Source organism: Oncorhynchus mykiss, chromosome 2 (assembly GCF_057628025.1).
Source record: "Oncorhynchus mykiss isolate SJ-2025 chromosome 2, ASM5762802v1, whole genome shotgun sequence".
NCBI classification, from domain to species: Eukaryota; Metazoa; Chordata; class Actinopteri; order Salmoniformes; family Salmonidae; genus Oncorhynchus; species Oncorhynchus mykiss.
Genome location: NC_143023.1, coordinates 22,655,337 through 22,676,681, shown reverse-complemented (window position 1 = coordinate 22,676,681; position 21,345 = coordinate 22,655,337). Strand labels below are relative to the sequence as shown.

At 44.4% G+C, this 21,345-nt stretch overlaps 1 protein-coding gene across 3 annotated transcripts in view; it reads right to left on the bottom strand.

Moving 5' to 3' along the window:
- Positions 1 to 4,248: 4,248 nt before the first annotated feature.
- st14 (ST14 transmembrane serine protease matriptase) overlaps positions 4,249 to 21,345 on the bottom strand; it is a 32,473-nt gene continuing 15,376 nt past the window's right edge. For all 3 annotated transcript variants that reach the window (XM_036942656.2, XM_036942652.2, XM_090192971.1), the window contains 16 exons: positions 20,230 to 20,300; positions 19,753 to 19,922; positions 18,742 to 18,777; positions 17,935 to 18,166; positions 16,008 to 16,147; positions 15,790 to 15,893; positions 15,184 to 15,293; positions 14,893 to 15,023; positions 14,178 to 14,282; positions 12,897 to 13,004; positions 12,444 to 12,557; positions 11,924 to 12,043; positions 11,189 to 11,369; positions 9,552 to 9,820; positions 7,058 to 7,194; positions 4,249 to 6,881 (listed from right to left, as the gene is read on the bottom strand). In XM_036942656.2, coding sequence (XP_036798551.1) covers positions 6,720 to 6,881; positions 7,058 to 7,194; positions 9,552 to 9,820; positions 11,189 to 11,369; positions 11,924 to 12,043; positions 12,444 to 12,557; positions 12,897 to 13,004; positions 14,178 to 14,282; positions 14,893 to 15,023; positions 15,184 to 15,293; positions 15,790 to 15,893; positions 16,008 to 16,147; positions 17,935 to 18,166; positions 18,742 to 18,777; positions 19,753 to 19,922; positions 20,230 to 20,300 — 2,190 coding nt within the window. In that variant the 3' untranslated portion in view covers positions 4,249 to 6,719. The remainder of the gene's footprint in view (positions 6,882 to 7,057; positions 7,195 to 9,551; positions 9,821 to 11,188; positions 11,370 to 11,923; positions 12,044 to 12,443; positions 12,558 to 12,896; positions 13,005 to 14,177; positions 14,283 to 14,892; positions 15,024 to 15,183; positions 15,294 to 15,789; positions 15,894 to 16,007; positions 16,148 to 17,934; positions 18,167 to 18,741; positions 18,778 to 19,752; positions 19,923 to 20,229; positions 20,301 to 21,345) is intronic.

Here is a 21,345-nt window from a genome sequence, read left to right as displayed (position 1 = left end):
AAAATAAGATAGTATAGTGCAGAGAATCATTGCACCATCTGTGAAATATGCAGCATTTTCCATAACCAAGAATATTGTTTCAGTGGTTTGATGCTGTTATACAAAACGGAAAGTTGGAGACGCAAAAACAAAACTTAATAACGAGAAGCATAGAAATAGCCCACATAGAACAGGTCTACTGCTTCTTAGACTTGCTTTCAAGCAGAATGATCGATCTATAACTCACATTTATGTGAATTTGATCAGGTACCCAAAAAGGTAAATATTTCCATTTTAAGTGAGGTGGTCAATTTACAGGAAATGTACTGTTTGCCAGCTAGATATCTTATTACTATTAAGTTAAGACGTGCCAAATAGCATTATCAAGTTAGCAAAACCTGGAAATAATGTAAGTGGCTAACATTAGCTTAAAAGATCAAGCTTCTTGGTAACAGCAGCAGAGACAATCCCCTCCTGGATGAAGATCCCTGTGGTCTAAAATTAGTTTTGTGGTCTGAAAACTGCACTTTGAGATACCGTTGAAGTCAGAAGTTTACATACACCTTAGCCAAATACATTTAAAAACTTAGGTTTTCACAATTCCTGACATTTAATCCTAGTAAAAATTCCTCTCTTACGTCAGTTAGGATCACCACTTTAATTTCAGCTTGTATTTCTTTCATCTCATTCCCAATGGGTCAGAAGCTTACATCCACTCAATTAGTATTTAGTAGCATTGCCTTTAAATTGTTTAACTTGGGTCAAACGTTCCAGGTAGCCTTCCCACAATACATTGGGTTAATCTTGGCACATTCCTCCTGACAGAGCTGGTGTAACTGAGTCAGGTTTGTTAGCCTCCTTGCTCACACACAAAATGTTCTATAGGATTGAGGTCAAGGCTTTGTGATGGCCTCTTCATTACCTTGACTTTGTTGTACTTAAGCCATTTTGCTTGGGGTCATTGTCCATTTGGAATTTTAACTTCCTGACTGATGTCTTGAGATGTTGCTTCAATATATAATTATCCTGCCTCATGATGCCATCTATTTTGTGAAGTGCACCAGTCACTCCTGCAGCAAAGCACCCCCACAACATGATGCACCACCCCCGTGCTTCACGGTTGGGATGGTGTTCTTCGGCTTGCAAGCCTCCCCCTTTTTCCTCCAAAACTGAATGATGGTCATTATGGCCAAACAGTTCTGCTTTTGTTTCATCAGACCAGAGGACATTCTCCAAAAAGTACGATCTTTGTCCCCATGTGCAGTTGCAATCCGTAGTCTGGCTTTTTTATGGCGGTTTTGGAGCAGTGGCTCCTTCCTTGCTGAGCGGCCTTTCAGGTTATGTCGATATAGGACTCGTTTTACTGTGGATATACAGTGCCTTGCGAAAGTATTCGGCCCCCTTGAACTTTGCGACCTTTTGCCAAATTTCAGGCTTCAAACATAAAGATATAAAACTGTATTTTTTTGTGAAGAATCAACAAGTGGGACACAATCATGAAGTGGAACGACATTTATTGGATATTTCAAACTTTTTTAACAAATCAAAAACTGAAAAATTGGGCGTGCAAAATTATTCAGCCCCCTTAAGTTAATACTTTGTAGCGCCACCTTTTGCTGCGATTACAGCTGTAAGTCGCTTGGGGTGTCTCTATCAGTTTTGCACATCGAGAGACAGAATTTTTTTCCCATTCCTCCTTGCAAAACAGTTCGAGCTCAGTGAGGTTGGATGGAGAGCATTTGTGAACAGCAGTTTTCAGTTCTTTCCACAGATTCTCGATTGGATTCAGGTCTGGACTTTGACTTGGCCATTCTAACACCTGGATATGTTTATTTTTGAACCATTCCATTGTAGATTTTGCTTTATGTTTTGGATCATTGTCTTGTTGTAAGACAAATCTCCGTCCCAGTCTCAGGTCTTTTGCAGACTCCATCAGGTTTTCTTCCAGAATGGTCCTGTATTTGGCTCCATCCATCTTCCCTGTCCCTGCTGAAGAAAAGCAGGCCCAAACCATGATGCTGCCACCACCATGTTTGACAGTGGGGATGGTGTGTTCAGCTGTGTTGCTTTTACGCCAAACGTAACGTTTTGCATTGTTGCCAAAAAGTTCAATTTTGGTTTCATCTGACCAGAGCACCTTCTTCCACATGTTTGGTGTGTCTCCCAGGTGGCTTGTGGCAAACTTTAAACAACACTTTTTATGGATATCTTTAAGAAATGGCTTTCTTCTTGCCACTCTTCCATAAAGGCCAGATTTGTGCAATATACGACTGATTGTTGTCCTATGGACAGAGTCTCCCACCTCAGCTGTAGATCTCTGCAGCTCATCCAGAGTGATCATGGGCCTCTTGGCTGCATCTCTGATCAGTCTTCTCCTTGTATGAGCTGAAAGTTTAGAGGGACGGCCAGGTCTTGGTAGATTTGCAGTGGTCTGATACTCCTTCCATTTCAATATTATCGCTTGCACAGTGCTCCTTGGGATGTTTAAAGCTTGGGAAATCTTTTTGTATCCAAATCCGGCTTTAAACTTCTTCACAACAGTATCTCGGACCTGCCTGGTGTGTTCCTTGTTCTTCATGATGCTCTCTGCGCTTTTAACGGACCTCTGAGACTATCACAGTGCAGGTGCATTTATACGGAGACTTGATTACACACAGGTGGATTGTATTTATCATCATTAGTCATTTAGGTCAACATTGGATCATTCAGAGATCCTCACTGAACTTCTGGAGAGAGTTTGCTGCACTGAAAGTAAAGGGGCTGAATAATTTTGCACGCCCAATTTTTCAGTTTTTGATTTGTTAAAAAAGTTATATAGTTATATATCCAATAAATGTCGTTCCACTTCATGATTGTGTCCCACTTGTTGTTGATTCTTCACAAAAAAATACAGTTTTATATCTTTATGTTTGAAGCCTGAAATGTGGCAAAAGGTTGCAAAGTTCAAGGGGGCCGAATACTTTCGCAAGGCACTGTAGATACTTTTGTGCCGGTTTCCTCCAGCATCTTCACAAGGTCCTTTGCTGTTGTTCGGAGATTGATTTGCACTTGTCGCACCAAAGTACATTCATCTCTAGGAGACAGAACGCGTCTCCTTCCTGAGGTGTATACTGGCTGCGTGGTCCCATGGTGTTTATACTTGCGTACTATTGTTTGTACAGATGAACGTGGTAACTTCAGGCGATTGGAAATTGCTCCCAAGGATGAACCAGACTCGTGGAGGTCTACACATTTTTTTTCCTGAGGTCTTGGCTGATCTCTGTTGATTTTCCCATGGTGTCAAGCAAAGAGGCACTGAGTTTGAAGGTAGGCCTTGAAATACATCCACAGGCACACCGGATTTAACAAAGAAAAATAAGATAAATTGCACTGCTAGTAATATCGTATATCCCAGGATGGCACAGTATGAAGGTATAGAAATATGGATACCGCCCAACCTTAGAGATAGCATGGGAAGCACCATTGATACGTGTGTGAACAGACACTATAGTGGCAAAGATTCCAAGGTGAGTCATACATCTATCTCTATGGCCTGTTGTGCACAAACACACGTATTGGCCCTCTCATTGGCTAGAATGGTCCCACCTGATCTCGCCTCCTCCTGCCTGCCTTCCATCTTTGAGGACATGTACTTCCATTGTTAGAGCGGTCACTCAAATATCTTGTCAATTCCTCCTGAAAGTATTCATACCCCATGACATTTTCCACATTTTGTTCTGTTATTTTCTGATTTTAAAATGTATTAAATTGAGATTGTGTCACTAGCCTACGCACAATATTACATAAAAGTGGATTTATGATTTTAGAAATTAAAAAGTGAAATGTAGAGTCAATAAGTATTCAAACCCTTTGTTATGGAAAACTCAAAGTTCAGGAATAAAAACAAGTCACAAATTGCATGGATTCACTCTGTGTGCAATAATAGTGTTTAACATGATTTTTGAATGACTGCCTCATCTGTATAATCCACACATACAGATAATTGTAAATTTCCGAGCAGTGAATTTCAAACACAAACTCAACCACAAAGACCAGGGAGGATTTCCAATGCCTCGCAGAGGGGCACCTATTGGTAGATGGGTGTATAATTTTTTTTTTTTTAAGTATAAAAGAAGCAGACATTGAATATCCCTTTGGGCATGGTGAAGTTAGTAATTACACTTTGGATTACACTTTGGATGGTGTCACTAGAAAGATACAGGCATCCTTCCAAACTCAGTTGCCAGAGAGGAAGGAAACCGCTCAGGAATTTCACCATGAGGCCAATGGTGACTTTAAAACGGTTAGAGTTTAATGGCTGTGACAGGAGAAAACTGAGGATGGCTCACCAACATTGTAGTTACTCCACAATACTAACCTAAATGACAGACTGAAAAGAAGAAAGCATGTACAGAATAAAAATACTACAAATATTGGAAATCATACATCCTGTTTGCAATAAGGCACTAAAGTAAAACTGCAAAAAAATGTGGCAAAGAAATTAAATGCACACTACCGTTCAAAAGTTTGGGGTCATTAGGAAATGTCCTTGTTTGCGAAAGAAAAACATGTTTTTTTGTTCATTAAAGTAACATAAAATGGATCAGAAATACAGTGTAGACATTGTTAATGTTGTAAATGACTATGGTAGCTGGAAACGGCAGATTGCTTATGGAATATCTACATAGGCATACAGAGGCCCATTATCAGCAACCATCACTCCTGTGTTCCAATGGCACGTTGTGTTAGCTAATCCAAGTTTATAATTTTATAAAAGCTAATTGATCATTATAAAGCCCCTTTGCAATTATGTTAGCACAGCTGAAAACTGTTGTGCTCATAAAAAAAAAAAACTGGCCTTCTTTAGACTAGGTGAGTATCTGGAGCATCAACATTTGTGGGTTCGATTACAGGCTCAAAATAGCCAGAAACAAATAACTTTCTTCTGAAACGCGCCAGTCGATTCTTGTTCTGGAATGAAGGCTATTCCATGCGAGAAATTGTCAAGAAACTGAAGATCTCGTGCAATGCTGTGTACTACTCCCTTCACAGAACTGCGCAAACTGGATCTAACCAGAATAGAAAGAGTAGGAGGCCCTGGTGCACAACTGAGCAAGAGGACAAGTACATTAGTGTCTAGTTTGAGAAAAACACCTCACAAGTCCTCAACTGGCAGCTTAATTTAATAGTACCCGCAAGACACCAGTCTAAACGTTAACAGTGAAGAGGCGACTCATGGATGCTGGCTATAAAAAAAATCTGCCTTTCCAACTTCAATAGTAATTTACAACATTAACAATGTCTACTGTGTTTCTGATCAATTTGATGCCATTTTAAAATGGACAAAAAAAAATTGCTTTTCTTTAAAAAACAAGGAAATTTCTAAGTGACCCAAAACTTTTGAACGGCAGTGTATATCCCGAATACAAAGAGTTATGTTTGGGGCAAATCCAACAACACTGAGTAACACTTCATATTTCCATGCATCATGGGTATGCTTGTCATTTGGATAGAGCTTGAGAGTTCTTTTTGGTGAGGGGGGGGGGGGGGGGGGGTGGGCAAAATGGAAGAGAGCTAAGCACAGTCAAAATCCTAGAGGATAACCTGCTTCAGTCTGCTTTCATACAGACACTGGGAGACAAATTCACCTTTCAGCAGGACAATAACCTAAAACCCAAGACCAAATATACACTGGAGTAGCTTACCAAGATGACATTGAATATTCCTGAGTGGCTTAGTGACAGTTTTAAATTAAAATAGACTTGAAAACCTATGGCAAGACTTGAAAATGGCTGTCCAGTAATGATCAACAACCAACTTGAAAGAGCTTGAAGAATTTTGAAAAGAATAATGTGCAAATATTGTACAATACAGATGTGGAAACCTCATTAGGGACTTACCAAGAAAGACTCGCAGTTGTAATCCCTACCGAAGGTGATTATAACATGAATTTTCTCAGTGGTGTGAATATACATATGTAAATGAGATATTTCTGTACCAACATTTCTAAAAATAGGTTTTCACATTGTCATCATGGGTTATTGTATATAGATGGGTGATTTTAGTTTATATTTAATCCATTTTTAATTCAGGCTGTAACAAAATGTGGAATTACTAATATCACCGGTATCACACTGACTTATAAAACATTCCATGTTCTTGTCAAGGCACTTTAAGTGAAAATTGGCAGGTGAAAACAGCTGGTAAAGAAAAACATTGTAAAAATACAACCAACTATTCTACTTCTGTTCCAATTCTAATTCCCTCAGTTCATTTGGTATGTCTGTCTGTCTAACAGAAGATGTGATCTCACATCATAGCAATGGTGGAGATTTGGCAAATACTGTACCACTTAAAAAGAAAGTGCATCTTCAAAATATGCATCTTCCATTATTTACACTGGGAGAATATTAATCAAACCAGTGGAACATGACATGATTGATGGAGGTGCAGGAGTCTTGCTGCTTCTCGGAGCCTTTGAGAACCAGGGTTGCATCAGTACAGCATAAAAACATTGAAAAATCTAATCCAAAACCCATTTGAAATCATTCATCTGAGCAGTAGCTAGCCCCATGCAGGCCCTCAGTGGGTGTCGGACTCTGGTTGAGGCTGGCTAGATGGATGGATAGCTCTGGTCATCATGGGGGGACTCGTCCTCAAACAGACTCAATGTTCCATATTCCTTATTTTTTTGTCTTGTTCTGTCAGACCCCCAAACTGTCTACCCGCTGTCCCTCCCCCTCCCCCATGTTCCATCATCATCAAACCCCCGTTTTCTTGCGGATCCAGTCTCTCAGCTTGGTGACACGCGAGTAGACGCCGGGCTTGTTCCGACGAGCGCAGCCCTCACCCCAGCTCACGATGCCTGCCTGGAACCACATCCCACTTTCCTCGAAGCACACCAGGGGACCCCCCGAGTCTCCCTAGTGATGAGAGCAACAGAGGACAGAAACATTACATTGGGCACAAAGGAAACGTGTTTAGGAGTGTTTTAAGACGTAGGTGTATGCCATATGTTTCTGTTTATAATTGCAAGTTTTTGTATTGTGTGTGTAGTATGTAGAGTGATAATGTAGCCTGCCATGCGTATCCCTCCCACCTGACAGGCGTCAACCCCTCCAGACAGGAAGCCGGAGCAGAGCATCCTGGATGTGACCTGACCCTCTGTGACCACGTTACACACCGTGTCGTTAATGATCTTCACCTCTGCCTTCTGCAGCAGCCGTGCTATGGCACCTGACCGCCACAAGAAAGAGAGGACACGTGGTTATAACTAGCAGGAAACGTCCTTCATGTCCACTAGCTACTGCCTACAACCCAGGTGCTAATGAGTTGGCTTTGGGTTGACTAATGGGCAGTTAAGAGATCCCTCAAGAGAAAGAGGGAGAGAGAGGGAGGAGGTCTGGTATGAAATATGGGTGTGGAGGAAGTTGTAATGGAAGAGGGATGATAGGAAAAAGATGTGGGAGAGATGAAGGGAACAAGAGGAATGACATGATGAGAGAGATGAGGAAAATATTAGGATGAAAGATGAGGGAGAAGGAATGGGAACGGGGTGACAGAAGACAGGGACGTCATGAGAGATGAAGGGAGACAGAGCGGGATGTCATGAATGGGAGAGATGAGGGTTGAGAATGAAAATGGGGAGCGGGTGAGGGAAGACGGACGTCAGGAGGAGAGAGGGATGAAGGGAAGAGAAGGATGCCATGGCGATGAAGGGAAAGACACCATGATGGGAGAGATGAGAGAGGGATGAAGAGGGAGGGATGGAGAGAAAGCACAACGAATGTCAAGATGAGGGAAGCGCAGAATGCCAAGAAGAAAGAGAGATAAGATGTGCGTGTGTAATTATATACACAGACACACACACACACACACACACACACCTCTCACAGAGGAGTTATATAACACACCTGACGGAGTCAAATACTATGCCAAATGGTTAGTATGTGAGGTGAGCTGATTCAGCACTTTCTTGAACTATCCCACTGTCTCTTGGCTCCTTTCCTTTCAAACGAAATCAAGTGCAGCTCGAGCATATGGAAATACTTGACCTAATGCACAGTATTTGACCCAAGTCTGCCGTATGAGAACAGTAGTGCTGGTCTAAATGAGACCCTTAATACTAAATCAAGTATTCAACATGTATGAACTAGGGATGGGCATGAGTAATTGAGTACTCGAATGGATGTCAAAAATCGATCTTTAACCAGAGATTGGCGGTAGTGTGCATCTCTCTCCATGTACACTCTCCCGACAATTTGTGCTCAATCATTGTTTTCATGGTGTGAATTGTTTGTGAAAGTTTATGAACTCCCCGCTAGATCTCAAAAGTACCACCAGCAGTAAATGTAGGCTCCCGTTAATCATTGCAATTTCCCCATTAATCTAGAATGTTTGGTAACGGTCATTTCTGTTAATTCAATGTATTAGTCAGGCATACCATTCTCCTTCTTGTAGTGGAGACGTTGTTTTGAGAGGTCACAAACTACGCGGTGATGTTGAAGTTGTGGTTTATTAATCATTTTTACCAGTTTTATGTCAACGTGTCTGGTATCTCCGTCTTGTCAGTATTGCTCGAGTGCGCACAGATGTGGATTACTTAGGCCGAACACCGGGATAGGTGGTGGAGTTTAAACCCTTTCACCTGCGTTTTTATGTTGGAAGTCGTGTTTTTTCTTCAATGGAGTGATCAGGGTTGAGCAACTATATCCTTCACAGAAAATACATTTGCACAACACATTCATCAGGAAATAGCTTCATTTTCATCAGATGACATGCGAAGTGCAACACTATTCGGCTAGCAGCCACAGAATTAAATGAGCTTCCAATGAGTAAGATCATTTTTTGCAAAAGTGATGCATTGCCATCATATACATTTCTAGTGTGGTTTATCAGCTCCATTTCTTAATCAAATGTTTTATTTGAAGTTCATCTTGCATTTTACCAGAGAAAAGGAAGCTACGAGAAAAGTAGCTACAAATCAGTCAGAGTGCTGTCTGCTGACAGAATGCCAGTTGGTGAATTCTCAGAGTGAAGAAGTACAACTGAAGCAGTCTGATGCCGAGCATGTAGATCTGCGTTTAGAAAACGCAGTAAGATTATTTCCTTATGCGTTTTCTCTTTTACGTTTTGCCACTGCTAGGCGAAGCCAGAGCGGAGCAGGTAATACAGCTCATTATGGTTTCAAATTAATGATTCTAAAATGGCACTTGGTTTTTTATTGACTGAATATACTAGGCTATATAGAACATGTTATCTGTGAAGGTTATGATAAATTAGGCGTTTTTGCACGCTGTTGGCATGTAGATAAACGTGCACATATTTTCCTCAAGTGTGTTCTAATATACTTTTTTAACTTGAATACTCTAGTACAAAAAAAGAATAATGAGAGTACTCTTAACAGTAAAAACATTTCAAATGACCATCCCTAGTATGACCCAGTTCTGTAACATAAAATAGAAGTAAATGTATGTAAACTTTGACCCCATGCACTAAATCAATTGCAACATTAGCATTTGGAACTATTCAACATATGTATTGTATACGACCTAGGTCTATAAGAACAACAGTGTAACTATATGATCGCCCACCTCCTTCGCGGAGAGTGCCCCAGCCTGTAACCCAACAGGACATGCCAGCAGGGAAGAGGTGGGAGCGTGCGGGTAGGCAGATGGGGTGGATGGTGTTGGTGAACTCCAGCGGCTGGCTCAGCTCCAGCAGGGCGATGTCGTAGTCATAGGTCATCTGGTTGTAGTCTGGGTGGGTGATAATGTTCTTCACCGAACTTCTCTGAACATTATCCTGCTTATACTGGTCCTGCATGCCACTGTACGTCTGCCAGTTGGAGGCCACGTGGTTTCTAGAGGCGGTGTGTGTGTGTGAGAGTGAGAGAAAGAGAGCATGGGATGTTAACATTATTCAGTTATTCTGCTGGCCTCTCTGCCTTTGAAATTTCACTTGAAAGTGTTTTTTTTTTTACAAAGTACAGGAGTGGATAGAATTGATTGTGGGCATGTTAACAAGCCTACAGGGCCAAGGGCTGGCAGTCTTATCTGAAAGGGGCCAGTGTGGGGGCAGGCTTTTGCTCCGGCCAAAGCAGCAACACACCTAATTCAAATAATGAACTAATTAGTCTTTAATAAAGACTCAATTGATTGAATCGGCCATGTAAGATTGAGTCTAAGATTGCCTACTGCTGCTATAGGATATGAGCTTGAGCTACTCCTATAGAGCCTCTCCACAGCATAAGAGAATGCTGTCTGTAAACACAAAGGAAGCCGTTTCTCTTCCAAGCTGACTGTGTGATTGTGAGAGGAACCAATGCTAGCAGCAGAGCTCTGTAAATCTCTGTACTGTTCATGAAACTGCCGCAGTGCACAGCTACATCATCCCCTACAGTGGCTGGCTCGAAATGGAAAAGACCACATCCATCCCAGCACAGCAGTGCTGGATCACATTCTAGTGCTGGGATAGTGCTCCACCTACTGGCAGCCCAGCTAATTACACACAGTATATACACACTATAAAGCTGCTTCGATGTAAATGTGGCTGGCCCTGAAGCATCTCTTCTAAACAGTATAATCAAGGGGTAATTTCTCAGTCCTTGTGCTGTGGATCAAAACTCCTGTGTTGTGTAAAGCACCGTTTACCCATCATACTCGTAGGGCTCTGTTCAAACCGCATTGAGGAAATTCAGCTTTACAGCGTGATTGAAATGTAAAGGCAATGTTTCCACTTTAGTGGAGAACGCATTCATGGTAAACGCTGCAAATGTTGGCTCAATACCTTTACATTTCTATTGTGGAACCTGGAACTCTTCAGCTTTACAGATTGAAGAGCCCCTTAGTATTAAATGAACAAACAGGATCCCTAAAACGATGTCCTCTGCAATAAGGAATAATAATAATAACGAGAATGGGGCACCAACAAACTAAGTTAACTCAGTGAAGTAGATGAAAGACAGCAGAGTGGCCATAAACTACCCCGAGCATGGGAAAGGTGAAAAAAATTAAAAAGATGTTTGAAAGCAGAGTAGAAGGAGGAGGGAGATATCAGTGGCTTCAGAAGCAGAGATGGGACGATCTGTCTGTGAATCAGAAACCAGAAGAGGTGTGAGGGGTGCCATGTACACAGGGCTGGAGATCTTGAAAGAAGCTTCAAGTAAGGTAGGAAGAGTAAGGAAGGAAGAGTAAGGAAGGAAGAGCAGTGTTGTGTATGTGGAACTCACTCAGGGCTGATGGTCTTGAAGCAGTGGGCGGCAGACAGGAGCCAGCGGTTGGAGATGATTGACGCGCCACACACATGCCCACGGGTCTGGAAGTGCAGGCTCACCTGCCAGGGCCACTCCCCCAGCTGCGCATTCTCCCCACCCACAATACGGTTAAGCTTGTATGGCCGGATGCCACAGTCTATTGGAAGGTATGTGGGAGAGGAAGAGTGAGACGAGCGTTAATGAACAGAGAGAAGAGAAGGAGAAAATAACTTCAACTTGACACCGCAGCCTTGGCGCTGAACCGCACGGCTCGTTGAAATTATAATAAGGTACCGACATTTGCTTATCAAAAAAACACTGCCAGACCCCGAGGCTTGTAGGAAAGGAAAAACACAAAAATATTCACACAGATGTCAATAGTTCTCCAAAGAAGAATGAAATAAATAAAAGTGCTGGATGGAGGCCCTCCAGCTTGTTTGGTGCTCTGTAGACAAGTAGCCAGTCATACGTCATCCCAGCCCCACTACTCTGCTGTCCTGTAGCTCACTGTTAGGAGTGACAATGATACATTTACCACTGGTTTCATGTGCTAGTCGAGGTTTTTGCATCAAACAGGAGTTCTAGAAGTACATGCTAACTCATGGATGTTTTTACAAAGACAGAGAGAGACGCCCAGAGAATAGGAAACGAGTGAAGACGTAAATGAGGAGGAGGAATGAAAGAGCTTGCTGCTGGGTTGTCTTGTCTTACCGCAGCCCTCCTCATCTGATTCGTCGGTGCAGTCTTTGACCCGGTCACACTCAGCGTTCACCTTGTTCACACACGCCTCGTTCTTACACTTAAAGCTGAAGTCAGAGCAGATACCAGGAGCTGCACAGAGAGAGACGTGGATAAAAATGTAAAATAAAAAGTCAAAACCCATGAAGAGATCATAAGACAACACATTTCTGATATTAAAAAACAATCCCATTTTTCATAAACCTATTTCAGTGCTAGGCCAGGTTTGATGAAAAAGACACTCCAATCAGTCAGGCATTAGAATGCAGTGCACCATACACAGTGATGGTGCCGTGGTTTACATTGACTGGCTGTATTGATTGAGATGGTCTAGTCTAACATCCCACTTTATCCACAAAACTGAGATTGAAAAGGAGTGACAGGCTTTTAATGTGAGGAAAAGTGTGTGCAGTAGCATAAACATAGCTAATGTATGTCAAAAGAGAGGTGTGTCCTGTCACGTAATGAGTGAGTCTGGTGTGTGTTGACTTACAGACGGTACAGGAAGCCTCGTCACTCCCGTCTACACAGTCCATCTTAGTGTCACACACCACATCCTGAGGCAAACAGGTCCCGTCGCCACACCTCCACTCATTCTTAGCACAGCCTGGGAAAGGGGTGAGGAGAGAGAAACAGACATTTTTACTGATGTGGTCAGACTGGATGCTTGCTCTCCCTCCATCTCTCCCCTGCTCTGTGTTTTAAAAGGCTGAATGCATTATACATGATTAATTGTCTAGACGGAGGCTGAGCAAATTGGGCAAGGCTTCCAACAAGCCACATTACTGATAAAGTAATGACCACACACATCCAAGCTAGGAGCCAGTGTCCACCGATTAGTGCCTTTAATGTTAGCACAATTAGCATGGCATTAGCGGTCCCGATATAGCCCGCAGACTGGCATTACATAGATAGAGAGGGTCTGGCCGACTAGGAGGCTACTCACTGCAGTGCTTCTCATCACTCTCGTCACCGCAGTCATTGACACGGTCGCACACCCAGTACTTGGGCTTGCACATCCCATTGTCACAGGCAAACTGGTCCTTTTCACATTCTGAAAACAGCAAGAGGAAATGTCCAGTGTGTCAGAGGCTTCTATCACACAGACATGCACACACACAGGATTGTGAGAAGTATGTGAAGGGAGGGTTGAAGGGGCAGTGAGGAAGGGTTGAAGGGGCAGTGAGGGAGAGTTGAAGGGGAAGTGAGGGAAGGTTGAAGGGGCAGTGAGGAAGGGTTGAAGGGGCAGTGAGGAAGGGTTGAAGGGGCAGTGAGGGAGGGTTGAAGGGGCAGTGAGGGAGGGTTGAAGGGGCAGTGAGGGAGGGTTGTAGGGGCAGTGAGGGAGGGTTGAAGGGGCAGTGAGGGAGGGTTGAAGGGGCAGTGAGGGAGGGTTGAAGGGGCAGTGAGGAAGGGTTGAAGGGGCAGTGAGGGAGGGTTGAAGGGGCAGTGAGGGAGGGTTGAAGGGGCAGTGAGGGAGGGTTGAAGGGGCAGTGAGGGAGGGTTGAAGGGGCAGTGAGGGAGGGTTGAAGGGGCAGTGAGGGAGGGTTGAAGGGGCAGTGAGGGAGGGTTGAAGGGGCAGTGAGGGAGGGTTGTAGGGGCAGTGAGGGAGGGTTGTAGGGGCAGTGAGGGAGGGTTGTAGGGGCAGTGAGGGAGGGTTGAAGGGGCAGTGAGGGAGGGTTGAAGGGGAAGTGAGGGAGGGTTGAAGGGGCAGTGAGGGAGGGTTGAAGGGGCAGTGAGGGAGGGTTGAAGGGGCAGTGAGGAAGGGTTGAAGGGGCAGTGAGGAAGGGTTGAAGGGGCAGTGAGGGAGGGTTGAAGGGGCAGTGAGGGAGGGTTGAAGGGGCAGTGAGGGAGGGTTGAAGGGGAAGTGAGGGAGGGTTGAAGGGGCAGTGAGGGAGGGTTGAAGGGGCAGTGAGGGAGGGTTGAAGGGGCAGTGAGGAAGGGTTGAAGGGGCAGTGAGGAAGGGTTGAAGGGGCAGTGAGGAAGGGTTGAAGGGGCAGTGAGGGAGGGTTGAAGGGGCAGTGAGGGAGGGTTGAAGGGGCAGTGAGGGAGGGTTGAAGGGGCAGTGAGGGAGGGTTGAAGGGGCAGTGAGGAAGGGGCAGTGAGGAAGGGGCAGTGAGGAAGAGTTGAAGGGGCAGTGAGGGAGGGTTGAAGGTGAACGCGAAGTGAGGGAAAAAGAGGGAGGGGAGTGAGGTAGGGGTGAGGCCAAGCAAGGCCAGAATCTACTTACTGCAGTTCATTTCATCACTCATGTCCCCACAGTCATTCCAGCCATCACAATGCAGCTCCTTCTTGATACAGAACCCAGAGCCACAGGCAAACTGGTTGGGGCAAGCTGCACACAGTAACAGAATGGAGGGAATGAGGAAGGAAGGAGGGAGAGAGGGAGACAGGGGGAAGAGGCGAATGAGAGTGAGCGATGAGAGAGAGCGAATGACAGAAGGCGTGTGAGGGAATGACAGTGTATTTCCGGCCCATCCGTCTTGTTGCAATCTGCTCGTACCTATTGATCAAAGCAATTAGAAATCCATTATGGCCCAAACTCTGAAAGAGCAGCACTACAGAGGGTAGAGGGGACGAGGGGAGTGGAGGGGACAGACAGAGACTAGAAGTGCTCCTGACTGATAAAACAGACAATGAACACACTCTCTTGGTGATTGGTGGACCTGTGATGTCAGAGCTGCAGTCTGTAAACCTCCATCATTGAACCGTCTCTGGCTGAGTGTCAGTCAGTGTGCCACTGGGTTTGGGGCACTTGTTCAGTTGTTTTAGTGACGATTACTCTGTCATATAGCAACTTTCACTTGAATAGCACCACCACTCCCATATCAGTTGCCATGGAGATTAAGAGGAGGTTGAAAACAGCACCATAAAATGGTAACACCTTCATAGGACGTTTCATACAATCCAGAGTCATATATAAACACCAGAGAGAAACCACTCACGGTTGGAAGGATCGTATGCGTTGTACTGAGCCTGGAAGCCTTTGTCTGTGAAGGACTCATCAGAGTGGAACATCACAGCCAGAGAGCTGGTGGTACTGGTAAGGGCCAGCGAAGACATCTCCCCACAGTACCTGAAACAAAGCACACAACATTTATTTGAGTGAAAATACTGACATTCTATGTCAATGGAATGTGATGGTTTAAAGCAGAGGACACATTTCCTTTATCCTGTGATAATGAATAAAGTCATACTGTTCTATAGAGCTCCAGTAAGTAGAGGACAATTCTTACTTGGTGCCCATGACCTCTATGTAGTCTTTGTGACACACCCTGACGTCCACTCTCGGCTCCTTCATACGGAACATGGTGAACTTCACACGTACCTGCTTCCCTGCAGGGACCTGAGACAGGGTTGTGTTCATGTGAGTCTTAAGAGTTGGAAAATGCCACCACTTTTCCCCTCTGCCCTGCTCCTTAGAGGTACGCACTTGTTCCTTCCTCCTCATAGTTTCTAAATAAATGGTGTACAAAATATAGTGGTCCCTCAAGCCTGCTTACACCAATTCGATGATTTGTAATCCACAAGGGGAATGGGACCAAGTGGGAGGTGTAGGGAATTGGAACTCAAACTACAATAACTGTGAGAGAACACCTAACCCACCTCCTCCCCCAAGACACAAAACCTTAAGGACTGCTGCTGCAATAGGACATATGAAGATGGAAGAGGTACTGAACAGCCTGGCTGACATTCTGCAGCCTCAGCATTCCCCTCATACAGAGCTATGGATGGTGCAGGAAAGAGGGGACAAGAGAGAGGGACCAGAGAGCGAAGGGGTAAATAGAGAGGTAGCAGAGAGAGGAGGGTAACAGAAGGGGCTATGATGCAGGATCACCAACCTCGATGGTCCACTTGCAGTCCAGTGCTGGGGGATAGAAGCTGGGGTAATGGGGAGAGCTGAAGTTCCCCTGAGCATCACTCAGGACTCCTCCACAACTTTTGGCTAAAATGGGGTCATTAGAGTGTTCATCATCTTAACTTAGTGAAATATGGACTGTTTGACTGGTATTGTCGTTGTACATCTTGGTAAGGGGATGACTGTGTGATGTTATCTTACATGTTGTTAGGGGGATGATTGAGTACTCTGCACTGAAGCCGGGCCTCTGGACAGCGCTGTCGGTGATGAGGTTGATGAGCATGATGTTACTGGACGACACCACCTCCAGGGGATTGCTGGGAGGCCTCTGACCACACTTGCTATAGGAGGCAATTCATACAGGAAATTGAGATGTCAATCAATGTCAGGGCTGGGCAACACTGGTCAAGGTGTGAGACTTCAGTTCATTCACTGACAGAATGTGGTGCAGGAATGAAAGGCATAAACCATCAGTATACCATCTACACTGTGTTGTTAGAGTGACATAGTTCACTGTTAATAAAACACATTAATCAGAAACCCAAAGAAGCCCATTAAATACATTTGAAATGTCTAAATAACTGTTGAGCACCCACACATCAAAAAGCCTGAGCCTGCCCGCTCAGACACACACAGCATTTCAAAGTCAAACAGGTATTTTAGCGAAACGCTGCAAGAGCAGCACTACATCTACCTGCAGCAACGTAATGCCATTAGAAACTATTGTATTAAGGCTCTCATAAACCTGGTGTCACCTTGGATAAAGCTGATCGGCTGAGCAGCAATAGAAAATCTTATGCATTGCCTGGCTACCCGCATTTGTTGGGCGAAGGGTTTGGAACTTGAAATTGCCTGCAGTGTAGCCCCCACTGATTTGCACTCAGGTTGCCACAGTGGGAGAGAGAGAGAGAGAGAGCGAGAGAGACGGACGCCCACAGAGTCCACAACAAACAACCAACCACAATTACACACAGCAGCATGGCTGCTGGGTGGCACCCCTGGTAGATTGGAAAAGAGAGGTCCTTCTGAGCCAACTCAATCTCACTGAAGGTCCCCAATGTTAACAATGAAAGACGACGTGCTGGGCTAAATGCACCAGGATCCCAACAAGTGGCTAAAATCACCAATGATGTATTGGGAATGAAGTCCACAGCATTCGCTACACTTCAAAACGGCCGTTTTCTCCCACGTTTTTCTATTCCCACTGGGGACCTTAGCCAAATACAAAGTGATGTTCCTGGGAATCCTGGAAAACTACATGACACACTTGTACTTTCTTTCCTCATTAAGTAAGCATATGTTGGTACTGGTAGTATGCATGTCTTGGTTCGACCCTAAATTAATACAAGGTTGTAAACAAGTGGGATACACTGAGTGTACAAAACATTATGAACACCATCCTAATATTGATGTTGGCCCATGTTGACTCCAATGCTTCCCACAGTCGTGTCAAGTTGACTGGATGTTCTTTGGGTGGTGGGCCATTCTTGATACACACAAGAAACTGTTGAACGTGAAAAACCCAGCAGCGTTGCAGTTCTTGACACAGTCAAACCCAGTGCCCCTGGCACCAACTACCATACCCCGTTCAAAGGCACTTAAATCTTTTGTCCTGTCCATTCACCCACTGAATGACACACACAATCCATATTTCACTTTGCTTAAAAATCATTGTTTAACCTGTCTATGTATCTTGGTAGGATGAAGACTATATTATTTATTGTGATAAAGGAAAGCAAGTTTGAAGTTGACTTCCTGCTTCCTTTTCCCCCACTGTTAACATAACCTTATCGATTGGAAACAAACCCGCATTCTCGCAGCACAACAACATATCAATTACACTTAGCCTAGACACCAGGTAACCACCTTCGATTGAACAAAGCCAATATGTCTCACACAAATTTGCAATCTTACAATTGAATTCACTTGTCTGTGTATCACTGCTGATATTAAGACGGAGTTTGTCACAGATTTCCTTATGACAAACATTGGCCTGATTCAGCCTCTCTCACCATCCCTGTACTAGAGTATTTGGCTCCATGAAATGCACTAATAAAAAATCTATGCATTATTCATATTATTCATCTATCATCATCATCATCACAGTAGTGGTTGTGAGAGCACTCACTGAGTGATGGCCTGGGACTCATCCGGGCTGAGGGAGTCATATATGGACACAAAGTCATCGGAGCAGTCGTCCTCTATGTGAAAGTGGGAGAAGCGGACTGAGATGGCGTTCTGTTCCGGGGCTCTGATCTGCCACTGGCAGCGGGACTGGGCCGGGTACTGATCTGGAAAGCCTGGAGACTGGAAGCTCTGAGCTAAAGTGTTAGCCTCCAACCGGAAGAAACACTCGTAATCTGACGGGCAGGAAATGAACAGCATAACAGATTACATTAGTAGATGTACAGACATACAGGTACAGTAGCCCAACAAGGCTGTGGGTTTTCCCTGGTCAGCTCATATGCTAAGGAAGAACTTTAGACTCTAGTCCCAAAAGTGCAAACGCCAAGGCAGATAACTTAGTGGAAAAAAAGAGCTCAAAATGTCATATCATGGTGAGGAGAAATGTACACATCTTATACCACATCTACTACACTGTTCATCATCCAGTGTCATCTGTTGATGCAATGTCAACTATCAACTCTCATCTGAAATTAAATGTAACATGCGCAAAATCGTTTGAGGATTACGCCTCAACACAGAGGGTAAAAAAAGACGAGTGAAATAGGCCAACATCCATTTTTATTCAGTAGTCCACTCATGTACTATATAGCCAGGGCTCTCAATCTCTTCATGAATAGAGCAGCAGCAGCAGCATGTATCACGAGGGGCAGGCATTCGTCACAGAATGGCAGCAGCGGGGTGAACATCTAGCGGGCTGGAAAATTACAGCGGCGTGTGATTGAAACGGGAGACAGTGGGTTTTACTCACCGGCTCTGGGGTTCCTGGCCATCCTGGGGTCTGTGCCTGGAGAGAAGGGGGGGGGGCAGAAGAGTGGTGGAGTAAGAGGGGGAGAGAGAAGAGGGAGAAGGAGGAGAGAGAAAGGGAAAATGAGAGATAAGGGGGAGGGTTAAGAGAGCGTTACCTTACTGAGAGGCTGATAGAGTTTGATGCACGGGTGTATAATATTTGGGTTGCACTTTTACTGTTCCAATTCGCCGTACACACTGCTGTTGAGAGAGCTGCCGATGGAGTCGATGGAGCCCCCCCCAATTGCCCCACGGAGCCCAGGGATACATCTCTGTCTAACAGTCTGACAGCCACATCAAACCATATAAACAGAAATCATTTTAAAACAGAGCAAAACCACTAAGTCATATAGGGTGACCTTTTTGCAATGCAATGTGAAGTAGACAGAAGCTAGAATAATGATAATGGCTAGAGCCAGGCAGCTAAAGGGCAGCCCAGGGGCCAACTACTGTAACGTCATTAGAGGACCCAAACTACATAAAGTGTCCAATCACTGATACAATACAAACAGAGTGGCGTCCCTTATACCTCCACGTTATCTTATTAGGGCATGTCAGACATCTAGCTGGCATAGAACAGCCATTAATGCAGAAATCATATCAGATATGAATGCTTATGGAAGATGACAGAGGGGGCTTTCTTCAGACAATACATTTATCTTCATTAAACATAACCCTTTAGTTGAGGGGAAGCTAACCCTGCATCTGGAGAGCTACTGGGTGCACAGGCTTTTGATCCAACTCTGTTGCCCCTCATTCAGCTGATCAAGGTCCTGATGAGCAGCCAATTAATAGAATGAAGGTTTTGAATTTGGGTTGAAGTGGAAGCTTGCAGGACTCAGAGTAACTCTCCAGGTGGGTGGGTCACTGCTTGCTTAGTTTAAACCCTAAGCATCTTAGGGTTTAACCCCTTGCCCCAGAGACTACACCCCCTGGTTTGGTCTTGACTGGGTTGTACTAACTACTAACTCACGTGAGGCAGTGACTTGGCTGATGTGGAGGCTCTGGCCGGAGCGTTTGCCCTGCTCCCTGATGCCGTTCCACAGCACCTCCAGGACCCGCTCCTCAGAAAACTCTGGCAGTATCTCCAGGTCCGCTGCCGGGATGTCAAACTGGGTCCAGTAGTAGGCCAGCACCCCCTCACTGGAGAGAGAGGGGGACTTGAAGGAAGGAGTAGAAGACCAAACTATGCTGACTGAGGCCTTCATTGATCACTCACAGTCATGCACTTCAGCATTTCTATTGTGCAGGTTTGACCAAACCTCACCTCAGGAACAGCTGGTGTTTTGAGTTGCTGCAATGGATGTTCCATTGTCCAAATCATACTTATCCAATAAGCATTTTCAAAGACTCATATTATGTAATAAACAAAGTGATCTCATGACTAGCTTTATGGCCAACTGTACATTACCAACATGCAGAAACTCCACATCCCAGAACGCTCTCCTACCTGAAGGCGGTCACCACAGATGTGGTGTAGTACTTGGAGAGGAACTCAACTTGTTTGTAGTTGCTCTTAAGCTGGTGAAAAAAGGCAACATAAAAATTAGCATTCACTAGGTTACCTGACAACCCATTTTCTGTTACCATGGCGAAGATATGGAGCCATGACCTCAGAGTTCAGCCGAATCCTCCATATAAGGTTTAATTGATCAAGGTTACCATGGTGTTGGGAGTGCTCCAGGTATTGGCCAGTTCGATACCAAGAAAAGTTTGTCTGCGAGTCTGCAATAAGGCCCCTGAGAACAAGTGTGTATGCTTGCATTCCAACTGCCTGCATGCCATGAATAACAGGGTTTTCATTGGAGATCCCATGGAGGACGAGTGCTTTCAGCTAAAGACATGTGAAAGAAATGTAGAAAGAAACTGGATATCTAATCCTAGCATGTGTTGTTACTAATCATGCTGTCTATTCATAGTGTGTGTGTGTGTGTTAAACTCCAGTTCAGACTGTGAATAAGAACGCATGTAGCGGACATGCAATTATCAGGCTGGTAAATGTTAAATCCAAAAGGTACATTATAAAGGCAGTGTAGCTGAACTCACCTCAGCTCCCTGAAACAGACTGAAGAGAGTAGTGAACGATCTTCATCTGTATCGACTCTGATAAGACCACATTGAGAACCGAGAAATGGGCTGGAGACTTTTCAATGGACCACAATGGAGAAAGCCCATTAACAATTCCAGAGGAGAGCAAAATGCGTGATCCACTGAAGTTGAACCCAGAAGTGTAGAATGTGATCCCATTGCAGTTTGCAGAGCTCAGACGAGAGACACAGTGTCTCCTAAGTGTGGATTTCCTTATTCAAAGTTGTTTCTAAGCACATATAACATATTCTACAGCAGGTAACAGCAGACTACCAAGTCAACCACACAGCACCTCCAACATACAGAGAAGTGCATTGTTCCCTCAAAAAAAAAAAAGAATAAAAAAAGAACTCAGTGTATTCTTTAGTCTTGCCAGTGGAGCCAATAGTGTGTTGGTTTCTGATTGGCTTTGTTAGTTCAGTTGTATATACTGTAGACCCAATCACCAACATGTAATGACACTTTGCTCTACTGCATC